Here is a 13,421-nt window from a genome sequence, read left to right as displayed (position 1 = left end):
GAGTATAGGATTTACGGAGTTGAGATTAGACTGAACTGATAATAGTCTTTCCGGGTAAAGTTTTGTGAAGCTATCCGTTCAATTATGTAGACGACTGCAATATAAATTGTTACACAACTTTCGTATGCACTCCGAAATATTCTGAAGGATATTTTCAAAAAAATATTGAATAACAGAATATTTTTCTGCACTTAAATCCCTGAAGCTTCCGTTAAAATATCGTTTGGATTTCTAACACATCTTTCATCTAGCATTCTTTACCATCAACACGATGAGATATTTTCATTAAGAAAAAAATATCCTCTTCCCAGGTGAAATGACGGCCAACAAAAATTATTGATCCCTACAGCCACAATTATACCACAAACCTTGCACCAGAAATACCGAATCGATCCAAAAAAATGGATTTGCGTCGTCATCAGTACAATTGAAGTTCATTCCACAATTGAGTTTTCTCCACAAATGCGTAACAAAAAATTGTCGATATTCCTTTCACTCGATATCTCGGTTATTCGATCCATAAAGGAGAATATTACTGGAAAGGTCATCGAGGTCACCATACGATACCCTCAGCTTGGTTGCCTTCGGAGAAGACGAAAACTGAGCAACAACGGTAGCTGAAGATAATGAGAAAAAAATCCGTAGATTAGGCACGTGCGATACATCCATTGCCACAACAATCATCCTTCAGAATGAATTTTTTCCTAAGGCCGATGCGTCATCGAACTATCATTAAATTCTCAGCGATTGCTCATTCCATAATAGCAAAAATTGATTTGAATTCTCATTCAACAATTTACGTACTATAATGCCTGCAAAAATATTTTTCTATTTTTACTAATCAATTTCGGCGCAATGAAATTTCGTGAAATGAAAAATCACGTTTAAAACATGAGGTGAATTTCAATTTTCAATCAGTAATCTTCCAATATTGTAATTACATTATTAAAAATGTTCAATTACCGCAAAAAGTCAAAGGAATTATTGCAGAGATCTCATTGTTCATGATTTTGAAAAAAAATTCTTGAATCTCCAGAATTAAATGAATTTCCCCTTATTAATTCCATCCTCTCCTGCACTTCTTCAGGGATTCCACGATGTTGACGAATCCACGAAGCCCTAGTAGACATTAACGTGTCCATCGAAGAACCCAAGTTTTACCCTGAAGTTGTTTTTTTTTATGAGCGACAGGAAGAAATCCTCTCGGGCAGAAAGCAGAGACGTAGAAGTCCTGGAACAAAGGGGACATGAACGTGGGGGGAAACCAGGTGGACTGCCCCTTTTTCAATGCAACCCCTCTCATGTGTTGGTGACCAGGCTAGGGGGTTATGAGGGAGAAAACCTAGGGGGATACGAAATATCCACAGGCCATACCCGAGGTAGAACACGAGGTAGTGCAACCTCCCTCTCCTCGACACGTCTCGCAAGAATAGATATCTCTCTCTTACGGTCTCTCAGTCTCTCGTTTTTCTCCGTCTCTTCAGTACTTACTCAGACGCCGCATCGTGTACTTCGCTCTTTTACCGCTCATTACATTTATTTAACAAATAGTCTTATCGGTAACTGTTATTGTGCAGCTATTTCACTCATTCACACCCTTTGAAACACTTTCTGCGATATGTGAACAATGGAATGTGAACCGCCGGAATATTTTTACTCCCACAGTTATTCTCGTTTCCATTTTTTAATGGTTTTTCACTGAACTTTATCGTTTTTACAACAGATTTCATGAGGTAAATATGAACAGACGTTGAGTGATCAGTTGTTGTTATTCAATTTTTGGTTTTTCAACTGTTTTTGTTGAGGGTGCAGGGGATTTTTTTGGGAATGCGTTTGGGTCTGGGGGTTTTTTTTTGGGGAATTCGGGGAATTTTCAGGTAGAGATTGTTTAATTATTTTCTTTCGTTTGGGAGTGATGGAGATTCAACCCACGTGGCCCCGGCAAACATCCAAACAAAATCCGCGTAATGTACACATGTGAGTGTAGGTAATTGAAGTTTGTACCTGCCATTTCCTATTTCACACGAGGAAAGGCCACTTATGAATTACGAGTTATTTTAGCAGTGTATACATTTGGTGACGCAATATTTCAGCTCTAGGGTTTTCATCCGTTAGCGTTTTCATTGCAGCTGAGAATATTTATTTATTTGTATTACCTTCGGAGAGTCTTGAGTCGTTATTAACGATTCGGTATCCACATGGGGGAGTAAAAATATCTGCGAGAGATTAAGTCGGGATTTTAATAAACTCAGGGGATTTCCACGTCTGTTGTCATTTACACCAGAGAAAATTGAACATATGATCTTGTTATTTAATTCGAGGATTACAATGCCCAAGAGATTCAATGGGACATAATTTTTTTTGTTTTGGGATAAATATTTACCCTTTGGTATGGGAGAAATTCTGAAGATGAAATCGATGGAATAAATAATAATGATAATAAGAAATTTATTGAATGAATAATTTTTGGGATGTGACGTGGAATTCCGGGAAATTTCTAAATTATTTAGGTTTAATTGTCTAGGTGGAATTCTTAGGATTATATCATTACCCACGTATTAGTTTTTCTTCTCTCTTTTGGAAGAGTCGAGTGGAATGGAAGAAATGATAAAAAAAAATGAGTTCTTCCCCCGCAACCACGAGGGGAGGAAACTCGATCCCTTTATTAAGTCAATAGGAGAAAAAACTTGGAAATCCTCCGGAATTCCAGTCACAATATCACCTGGGGAGAATGATATTACGTTCGATTTTAATTAGAAGCTGAATTTTTCATTACCTTTTAAAAACTACGAAATTCGTATTTCTCATGTTTTTTCATTTGCCTTTTTCAGTGTAATTTTTACGCAGTTCACCCAGAAAAATCATTAATCTTCCCAAGTAAATTTACCAACTACAAGAGAGTCCACACATTTCGATGTAAATATTTCAATGTATTTAGTTAGCAGCAGGTAATTAACTCGGAGAATATTTTTCTTCTTCAAGTGAACAAGTGGCTGTTGTCACGTTCTGTACTATTAATTGTTTTTTAATTCCACTCACAGACCGATTTGAATTTCAGCTGAAAATTCAAGTGTAATTTTTTTTATCGCTCGCCCTGTGGATATTTTATTTTAAATTTTCGTCTTTCATTTTCCCACTAAATCCGATTTAATAAAAACAATTATTTGCGCAGAACAAATAGGCTTACTACATTTTTCTCAGTGTAGCATCAAAAAATTATTGATTTTTTATTGTTTATCGTCACTTTTATAATTCACATGGTGCGGACAGGTGTGCAGGGGGTGGAACTAAAGGATACGTGTGTTGATATTAATCAAACGCGTGCATTGTTTCCATCCTGGATCACAATATGGTTTACACGCTACGTCAACCACCAAAACTCTTCGAGCCGTTCTAGATGGACGTGTGGACTCTATAAATCGTGGTTGTAATAATATTTGAACGTTTCCACGTTTATTTCCGACGGTTTTCGGAGTGAGAAACACACCCGTCAGGCATTTCTCTTCGCGTCAGCATTTCATCCACAAATTTCAATTTTCAACGTATCCATTACTCATCATAATTTGCCCGTCATTAATGAAAATATTTCCTGGTAACTCGTGGAAAATCGGTGAGTGGACTAGAATCGTTAAACATTTTTTTTATCAATTCTCTATTTCAGTTTTGAGTTGGCCGAGTTCTGCGAACTCTTGGAGGTTGAGAAAAAGTCCTTTAATTGGCTTTCTTGGAGGTAATGAAGGAAAATAGACGTTTTCCCTTCGGGAAGCCGGAAATTTCCATGACTCCATTGGCGTAACGATCGACCCCAATTCTCAACTTGTGATAGAACTCACTTTTCGGTGTGGCCCTAGATTTCAACCCTAATTCCAGATAATTGCGGTTTTTTTTAAATTTTTATACCGATCTCGCCTCTTTAATTTTACCTGTCTTATCGACGAGGCGGATGTATATCTTATCGTTAGATCTCGTTATCCCGATAACGACTGACATTTTAACGGAACCCAGGGTGATAAGTTTTTCTTTTTCCCCTAGGAGTCCCGTTTGCGTCGCAGTAAGAAAATGTCAGAGATCTGATGAGTAAAAATCGAGTGAGAAAGTGTTGAATAAATTAAGTGGTTTCGCGGTCTTGGTAGTCTATCCCGAAATAGCGCATTTTAGAATTCTCCAATAGTCCAACATCCAGAGGTACCTCGCGTGTGTAGTTACGCCTACGGGTGTTATTAAAAAAAAAAAGAGCCGAGAGAATACGAAAAATCGTTAGAGGGTGAAAAAGGTGGGACTTTTAATGTGGAACAGTGGGGGGAGGCGTTGGTGATTAAATGATTAGGATGAGGAGTGGGGAAAAAATCGTTAACTGGGTCGATGAGAGATTCTCCAAGATTCAGTAGGTCATCTCGATAAATCGTGGGGGGATTGGAGTTTGGAGGATGTTTACACTTTTTGCACTTCACAAATCAAGTTTCTTGGAGAGATCTTTCTTCCTGGGCGTTGATGAGCAACAGGAAAAATAAACATCTCTGGGGATTTTCAATCTCGTGATGGGTGTTTTGACGAAATTAATGAACTACTCTGATTCGTATCGTATGGAGACTCCCGTTGGATCTATTTTCATTTTAAAAAATAAAACGAGATTTATGATGAGACTTTTTGAATTCTATGGCATCGAAGTTTGTTCTTGAAAAACGGATGCGAATGAAAAGTTTCAGGATAATGAAAGATTGAAGGACTTCATCTGGACGATCGGTTCGTTCGATATTTTATTACGAACTTTTGAGAGCTGTTGACAACTCGATGGCACAAGTCGTTTCACCCTAAACAAATAACTGAGTTACAGCTTCGAGAGAGTGGAGCCTTGAAATTTTAATTGGCCAATATTTATTGACGATTTATTAAATAACTTCTGCAAATTTCATCAAACCGTATATTAACTCTCATCAATTAAAAGGACCACAAGTGCCTGCAGTAAAAGATAATTACTAACTAAAATTAATTACGAGCTAAATAAAGTTAAATAAAAGTACATCATGGAGGTGATTTAACTTTCCTATAATTTCGAAGTCGGTTATTACTGAATGTACATTATTTCTAGAGCACAGAATCTTGAAAAAGTCCTAAATATATAATCACATCCCATCGATTCGTGCGGGATTACTTAAGATTTTCATGTGCTCCACTAATAGCACTGTTCCTGTTTAGGAACCAGAGGGAAATCTCATCTGTGCAGAAGTGGTTAAATCACCCTGAGAGTGAATAATCATTAATGCACGGATGAATACGTCAGTTTAATTTGTGAGGAAACTATGAATAAAATGTCGAAGAAAAAGAATATGAGGTCAGTTGACTTCGGGAGTACTGGGCTGAGGTTTAAACGATAAGTCCTATTTTTGAAGCTGAAGAGCCGAGAGTGGCCTCAAGGTTCTCCCATCAAAGCTCAACCCCACCGAGTGCTACTCATCTCATTTTTTTTTCATTACACCCATTTTTAACTGTCCTCTTCTATTTTCTTCCCATTCCTACCGCTTTTCTTATTCATGTCGCCTCAATTATTAATCCTCACTGTGTCAATGAATAATTTCACGTGAAATTTCAGATGCAGCAGTAATGAATGCCCATGTGGTGGTTGAATTTCTCCTGGTATGGATGGGCCTGTCTTTAACGGTACCTGGGGAGCTCCTAGCACTTGGATACCAAACGGGTGGACTCCTGCTATCAGATCGTGATCCAAAGCCAAGGAGATGTCAGTACAGCAAAATATCGGGGATGCTTCAGGCCAAGTGCGCAGAATTGAATCTCAATGAATTCCCCAAGAATCTACGGACGGACATTGAGGTATAACTTTGAAGTTGCTGAGATGTTAAAACGTTTTACTGAAGATTTTCATCTGAAATTCTTGGGTGAACTTGTAGCACGGTACTCGCTTCTGCCTTCATTAATTCCTGAGGAAGATGAATAACAATTTCCGTGAGCAAACAAAGAGAAAAAAATGGTGATGCTCGGAGAGTTTGTATCTAACAAGACAGCCTCATTTTAAATGTTTACCGGTGAAATTTTCTCCAGTCTTTCAATTATCCACTCCACCCACTTTCATGTTCCCTAGGAGAAGTATTCGGAGTTCAACTATGAATTTAAATCAGGCGAAATCACGTGAAAAATGAGACGCATGGTGGGAATCCAATTATCTCGAGAACCACAGGAGATTCATTTGCCAGTGGTGCATTAGTAGAAAGTGAGGAAAATTACGGATGCTGTGAATCACCTGCGATGCATTTTTCATGGAATAATAATACATAATGTTTAACAACTAGGCTAACTACATTTTTCTGGTACGAGTGGTATTTTTTATGTTGATAAACCAGCGATTTATTTTCGAGGCAGTGAATTCTCCAGTAGCTTCTCATCATTTGAACAAAATAATTCTCTCCGCATTCTGGAAGAATGAATGTTTAATGATTTTTATGAATATATATGAACATATTTACTGAAACAAAGCTTTTTAATATTTCCGGAGTGGAGGACGAGGCTCAACTCCATTTTATTTTTATTTATTATCTTTCTCCAACGGCGGAACGTTTTTTTATCACGAAAATAATTTTAAAAATATAAAAGGCAGACTGTAATTGAACGAAATTTCCTTGAACTTGAAAGAGCGGGAAGAAAGACCTTTGTGAATCGTTGAAATCTCTGGAGCTGATAACACAAAGGGTATGAAACCTTATTATCGAGACAAAAAATTTTCCCTGAAAATAATGCACCCATCTAGAAAAAAAAAATCAAGGATTCTGCATAAACCGCAACTACTCCGTATGTCAGCAATTTCCGTGAAGAATAAGAGTTCATTGCCCGCATTTTCTATCAGGAATGTCTTGACCCCATCTTCCCTTCTCTTTCAATCCCTCAGCCCCTCATTTCCAAGATATTCATAAAATTCTGAGCGTTCGAAACGAACAAAAGGTGAATGAGAATAGCCAAGAGAATTTAATAAATTTCCCCGTTCTCTTCCAGATATTGGATTTTTCAGTGAATCGAATGCGAGACCTAAACAACAAGACTCTGGCTCCGTACACGAGTCTCTCCTTTCTCTACCTGATGGACAACTTCATCCAGACCATCGAGGAAGGTGCCTTCTCACAACTAACAAACATACAAGTTATAAATCTCAATACAAATGGTATCGGCGAATTTCCTAATAGTATATTCAGCCTTCCAAGTTTAAAACGGTTCTACCTAGCAGCGAACAGAATCAGAGATGAGTCTGTAAGACCCACTGGTCTTGCTGAGAATTCGAATTTAGAATTACTAGATTTATCGGGGAATCAATTAACTTCACTGCCACATTTGGGTATTCTGCCACGGCTTAAGTACTTGAATATGTCTGGAAATTCAATCAGACAACTGAAACCTGATGACGTTGCCATCTTCTGCTCCCTCGAGAGTCTGGACATCACGAACAATCCCTTAATCCTGGATGACTGCAGTTGCCATGCCCTCAGTGAGTGGATTGCAATTAGAAATATTAAATTGTATCCAGATAAACTTCAATGCACGACTGATCGTAAAAGATGTACTTATCGTCCTGATAATCCAATCACCTCTAATGATACCGTCAAATTATTCGATAGTTGTAAATATGTTTTAAAAACTAGTGAAGAATTGGCAAAGGCTCGATCAACCTGGATCCTCGTTGGGTCTAGTGTATCAGTTTTTCTCGTTGTATTATTTATTTCATTCTACTACATCCATAGACGCAATAGACGTAAGAAAATTCTTAAGAAGAATAATGAAAAAGGACAATTAGCCGTTAATCATGCTAATACTGAATTACTTAATGATAAGAATCGACAGGATGATGCGTGAAGTGTGATTGCACCAGTGTTTTACAAATGTTTATATATTCTTTTATCACTTATTTGCCATTTTTTAAAATCCACAAGTGAAATATAATTTCAGTGTTTAATAATTAGGAATAGAGTCGATGTATTATCCAAGTTTCATTTATTCTTATAAAACCGATACTCTGGTCCAAATATACAGTTTCAGAACAAACTTAAATGTGATATTTTTTTACGTCGATAAGTTACATTAACTTAATTTACTGGAACTTAAAATAATTATAAGTTTTCTTTGAGTATCTCGAAAAACTGATAGAAAATATTAATGTGGATTTTCTAAACTAAAATTTAAGGATTTTTCTCGTTATAATCTTCTGTTTCAAATCATTTGTATCACTGATACCTTCAATCAAATAAAAAGTCTTATTGCACAAAACAATTTTTTGTACGGAATGATACCTCAGAATTATTTTACTCCAATGGTAATGTTTCTTGTCGTTTTATCAGGGAATGAATTAAATTAAATTATCTCTGATTTTTTTAAATGCCTCTATGGCAATTGGATCGTCAGTGTATTTTTCAAAATTGAAGATCACCTGGTCTTCAAAGTGTCTCTGCAGAGACTTTGCGCTCGGAGTTGAATTTCTGAGAATCTGATAACAGAATATTTTCGATAAAATGAGTATTTCAATGATACAATTTTATCCAATTCATTCATTAATCTTTACCTTCTTGATTGAAAATTTAATCCAGACGTGGAGTGAAGTGGATTTATTAATCAAGTCATTGTCAATCAAATACCGAATCATCTTTTGATTGTCTTCCTTGGTGTACTTGATTCTCCTCCTGCGGCAAAAAGGTGGGGATAAAATACTTCGGTGAGATTTCTGGTGAAAAATTGAGAAGAATTTTTAAATTAAATTGACCCACCCCGAGTTTTTGGAACTGTAACTTCTATCCCATTCATAAGAATTCTTTCTCCCCTTCGTCTTGCTTCTGGTCTTTCTCACATCTGATTCATCTGAGTCAGAAGTGTTGCACTCATCGTATCGAAAGCGTGTCCGCCCCCTAGTCCTCGGTCCCTCAGAATCCTTCTCCTTTTTGATTTTCCTGGTGTCCAAAATTTCTGCGCTCTTTCTCTGTCCCTCACCATCACTGAGATGAGGGGGTCCTGGTGGTCCAGCCTTGGACCAAACAGCATACGAATTTGGAAGCTCAAAGTTCAAAGTTGAATTTTGCCCGTCGATTTCACTATCCGCCAACGGCGCCGATGTCGATCGAGAGTTCTGGCTTTCAGATTTTTTTTCCCCTGTGTTTTCATTGCAACAATCCTCTGAATCACTTATCAAAATCACTTCAGCCGGTGACTGTTTCTCCATTTCTGCAATAATTTCCACACTCTCTGCTTTCCGCAATTGAGCTAATGGCAAATCCTCTGGAATTCGTTTTTTATCGTTCGATTCAAGCGGTGGGGCTTCCAGAAGAGATTTTGAACGTCGAGAAAGGCCACAAGATCGAAAATTTAGGGGACGTTTCGCTTGTGATTTTGGGGGCTTAACAGCAGTTGAAGATGATTTGTCAGCTGTTTTGGGTGGAACACACGAGGGACTCACGTCATCTTTGAAACTTGATATTACCCTCGATTGTTCGCTATCTTTTTTACTCCCCTGTGATCCAGTTACACATGAACTGCTGAGTCTCTGCTGTTTGGTGGCTGGATGAGTCGTGAGACAATCTTCAATGAGAATGTACGGTTCTGGGAGTGAATAATTGTTGACTTTCCTTTTTAATTCAGTGGAATGAGAGGATTTCTTCAAGGACGTCTCACCGATTCCCGATTTGCTCAGTGTATCTTTTGACGAAGAGTTTTTCCGGCTCTGATTTATTCTCCAGGGCAGTCTAAATATCGGAAGAAGACATTTATTTAGATATAATAAAACATTGAAAATCGGGAATGGACCAATTTTTAATTGTTTATTATCCCAAGATTGGTGATATGATGACTTACGAATATTTATTAATATCTTGTAGCTTATTGTCTACAATACTGTCTCGCAGACATTTAATGTGGAATTTACGACGATTAGTGTGTGTGTATCGGCCAGGTTCTGAGAAAATGATGGTGTTGGTGTCGGGGAACGAGAATTTCCCTCCATGTGCCTAATCAAATGAATCACACAAAGAAAATAATTAAAGCGAACCACTAATGAACCTCGAAGTTCATATTTACCTCGATAATCTTTGAAATCTGATGACACTGAGACTCGTCGTATCCTTCCAGATAAAATCTCATGGGAGAACCATTTATGGTGAAAATATGTGCATTGAACAACATATTTTTGCTGACCCGTGGACTCATTGTTGAGGTTTCACCTTTGTCCTATCGTGGTTTTATGCGGACTGTTTACAATTTTTTTTTTCACCCCGGCCTAAACACTCAAATGCCGGCGAACGTGTGAAATTCTTCTGGAGCCGGTGAAGAGAGATTTTGAATGATTCAGGAAGTCGGTAAAGAAGATACTGCACAATTCATTGTTCTTCACGCCTCCAGGGGAGTACTACAGCTCCAAGTAGGTGGCAGTAATTGTCTCATTGAGTAAGTAAATCAAAATTAATTCGAATTATAAATTGTACTTGTCTTTATTTCGGGAAATTTTAGAATAAATTAAACAGCCACATTTGATTCAATTATAAGAAAAATTTTTAAGATCTGCATCAGCGAAAATTTCGCTTGGTTTTGAACCGATGAAATACGATTTCCACAATGAATGTGAGAGTAGCAAGTGAATGGCCGAATACAATAACTGTAATAAGTTGTCCTCGTAATGTCCGTACTTGTTCTTCTTCCACATGCACATGTTCTTTCGTGTTCGTGTGCTCGGATCTCTGCGAATATGTCATGTCAGAATACCATTTGTGAAGAAGACCAGCTTCGCGACACCTTTCAATAATTTCATTGATATTTTTTTTTCCAGGTAAACTCTGACGGAAGAGGAAAGCTGCATTGTGCGACCAAAAAATTGGTTTCGCTAATTTCAGTTGAAATTGTCCACTTTGGGTGCGAGTCCGATGCTTGTAGTACTTAGCTTCATTCCTGAAGAGAATACAGGAAACATTACGATGCCTCACAGCCATTTCTGGACAATTTGTATTATCCATTACTATGAGACTTCTCTTTTTCAAATTCAATTTGGTATCAGTGGCATTTTCAAATGTTTTCCTGAATACTGGATTCCGTATAACTGGTATCAAACCTGAGGCATCAACATCTTCTAGGGTTTCATATGTATTTTCCACCAGCGGATCAACGCCCAGATCTGTCAAAGAAGCGTAAATATTGTTGGCATATGTGAATCCTAGCACGATGACAACGAAAAAAAGGATTCGCTCGTAATTTTTTGATGGCTGATGTTGCACCGCTATTGAGAATATCCAGCGGAAGATAGTCAGTAAATTCCAATATCTTTGATCGAACTTCAAAAGTTTCACTGCAAGCCCAACGACAATTATTATAATCATGGCAAGAACACTACTTTCAAGGGCATCCATGAGGATTTTTTTGTTTATCGTCAATTTCCTTGGCATTAATATTGCCAGTTCATGAATTATGATATTATGCGTTCTCACAGATTCTTCAATTATTTGTTCAGTATAATGAATGCACAAATGAGCAGTCAAATCCCAATTGAAACTTTCCTTGATTATATCTTCAACCGTGAATTCGTTTCGCCATATCTTACTAAGCTTTTGTTTCGGTAGAATAACAGGAGTGGCATTAATTTTTTCAATAATTGTCTGCATGAGAATAATATTTGGTCCTGACATTTTCACCATGTCACCAACATTATTCCATATGACCGAAGCAAATGGTGGTTGATTAACGATAATTATTTTCAGCGCAAGCCCGTACATATTTTTAGCAAAATTTGGGAACAGCACTTCTTCAGTTGAGAACTGGATGTGATAAAATTTTTTCATGAACGGATTAAACTGGTGGATTATCACTCGGTCTGGATTGCCCTTGGAAATTTTGGTGATGGCTCCAGTCAATTCCAGAGATTTCGGTGAATCTGCAATTATTTTTGTAGAGACATTTAAATTAGAGGCATGACGAATTTCAACAATTGCGATGTGCATGATTGCGTGATGCCACGCGTGTCGCAGAATATTTTCCATGTCTCCATTGAAATTTGATGATGTCCTCAGTATGATGAGGAGATAGCAGTTTACAGAGAAGTCTGCCAATTTTTGGATGGAGTCAATCACTTCATATATTTTCTGATTATCCCCTGAATATTCAATATCATAAATGAAGAGGAGAGATGTTGACAACTTTGATATGCCACCAACATCCAAGTCTGTCAGCAGAATGGTGGGATGATCCACGTGGAGTGTCACACTTGGCAAAGTCTTCATAATTTTTGCCAATAATTTATCCTTCAAGATTTCAGAATCCCCTGTTCCATGGCAACGCATTATCAAAGCTGTATGTATAGGAAATCTAGATAAACTCTCAAACCAGTCGACTTCCGGCTGACTCTGAAGTTGATCTGACAGAATTGTGACGACAAGGAACACCAGCAGCCTGATTTTAGTAACCATTATGAATCTCGAAATACGATTGGTGCTGATGAGAATTCACAGAACGAGATTTCAATTAAAATTTCACGAAAAGAATCATTCGGTGAGTACGAGAAAAGTGTTATACACTTGACTGGTCTGTTTGTCAATGATACCACTAGTACGGAAACGACGTGCCTCAGGGAAAATTATTTTTTACTCGTCTCAAATCAATAGATTTTAATTTTTCCTGCGAAATATTCATTTCTACAGTGACAATTTCCTTCCACTCATCGGTAATTCGATCATTACGTTCGGTTATCGCTGGTACTCAGGGATTATTTAAGAATTACGAAGAATTTAATTATTTATTGGCTTTTAATGGTGTGATAATCGTCAGCGTTGAGAGGCGAACGGTTTTTTAAGTCGCATTGATGAGGACTTATTGTTATCCTGAGGGAATTATTTAATTTGAAAATAGTAAAATTGTTCTGTGGAACAGTCGGAAGCTAATGCCTACGGTGACCTAAGACGAAATTATTTGTCGATTTTCCAAATCGATAGAATTGCTACCTCTCCTGCAAAAGAATAAACAAACGTTCATTTTTTCAGCGTTAATGCGACCGAATGTTACCCGTTTATTTTTTTAAAATTCCGCTTCGAGAAAAAATCTCATGAGAATACCATCGATGGTAAAAATATGTGCATTGTATTTCTTTTTAATTCGGGAAATTTTTAAATCAAATAACCAATAACAGTCACTTTTGCTTCGATTATAAAAAGTGAGTGGAATTTTTAATATCTGCATCAGAGAAAATTTGGCTTGATTTTGAACCGATGGAATACGAATTCCCCGATGAATGTGAGAGTAGCAAGTGAATGGCCGAATACAATAACTGCAATAAGTTGTCCTCGTAATGTCCGTACTTGTTCTTCTTCCACATGCACATCTTCTTCCGTGTTCGTGTGCTCGGATCTCTGCGAATATGTCATGTCAGAATACCATTTGTGAAGAAGACCAGCTTCGCGACA

General features: G+C 37.4%; 3 protein-coding genes across 7 annotated transcripts; 1 reads left to right on the top strand and 2 right to left on the bottom strand.

Moving 5' to 3' along the window:
• Positions 1-1,466: 1,466 nt before the first annotated feature.
• Positions 1,467-8,043, top strand: LOC105265395 (Leucine-rich repeat activity-regulated protein at synapses). Of its 5 annotated transcripts, none has more exons than XM_011302855.1 (3): positions 1,467-1,733; positions 5,591-5,829; positions 7,003-8,043. In XM_011302855.1, exons 2-3 carry the CDS (start codon positions 5,602-5,604, stop codon positions 7,852-7,854), a joined length of 1,080 nt encoding a protein of 359 aa, XP_011301157.1. In that variant the 5' UTR covers positions 1,467-1,733; positions 5,591-5,601; the 3' UTR covers positions 7,855-8,043. The 5 variants fall into 5 exon arrangements, with proteins under 5 accessions (XP_011301157.1, XP_011301156.1, XP_011301160.1 ...); XM_011302854.1 differs by lacking the exon at positions 1,467-1,733 and adding an exon at positions 1,953-1,977; XM_011302858.1 differs by lacking the exon at positions 1,467-1,733 and adding an exon at positions 4,022-4,088.
• A 91-nt stretch (positions 8,044-8,134) lies between these two features.
• On the bottom strand, positions 8,135-10,388 carry LOC105265394 (uncharacterized). Its single transcript, XM_011302853.1, has 5 exons — positions 10,060-10,388; positions 9,838-9,989; positions 8,760-9,728; positions 8,558-8,675; positions 8,135-8,482 (listed from the first exon to the last, which is right to left on the bottom strand). Exons 1-5 carry the CDS (start codon positions 10,186-10,188, stop codon positions 8,345-8,347), a joined length of 1,506 nt encoding a protein of 501 aa, XP_011301155.1. The 5' UTR covers positions 10,189-10,388; the 3' UTR covers positions 8,135-8,344.
• A 156-nt stretch (positions 10,389-10,544) lies between these two features.
• On the bottom strand, positions 10,545-12,513 carry LOC105265448 (uncharacterized; the record flags this gene model as incomplete). Its single annotated transcript, XM_011302920.1, is given in 1 exon segment — positions 10,545-12,513. A coding segment is annotated over 1 exon segment (1,887 nt).
• Positions 12,514-13,421: the final 908 nt, after the last annotated feature.

This window comes from Fopius arisanus, unplaced genomic scaffold, assembly GCF_000806365.1.
Source record: "Fopius arisanus strain USDA-PBARC FA_bdor unplaced genomic scaffold, ASM80636v1 scaffold00029, whole genome shotgun sequence".
Lineage (NCBI taxonomy): Eukaryota > Metazoa > Arthropoda > Insecta > Hymenoptera > Braconidae > Fopius > Fopius arisanus.
The sequence above is the reverse complement of the archived record's forward strand: the minus strand, read 5'-3'. Positions and strand labels throughout refer to the sequence as shown.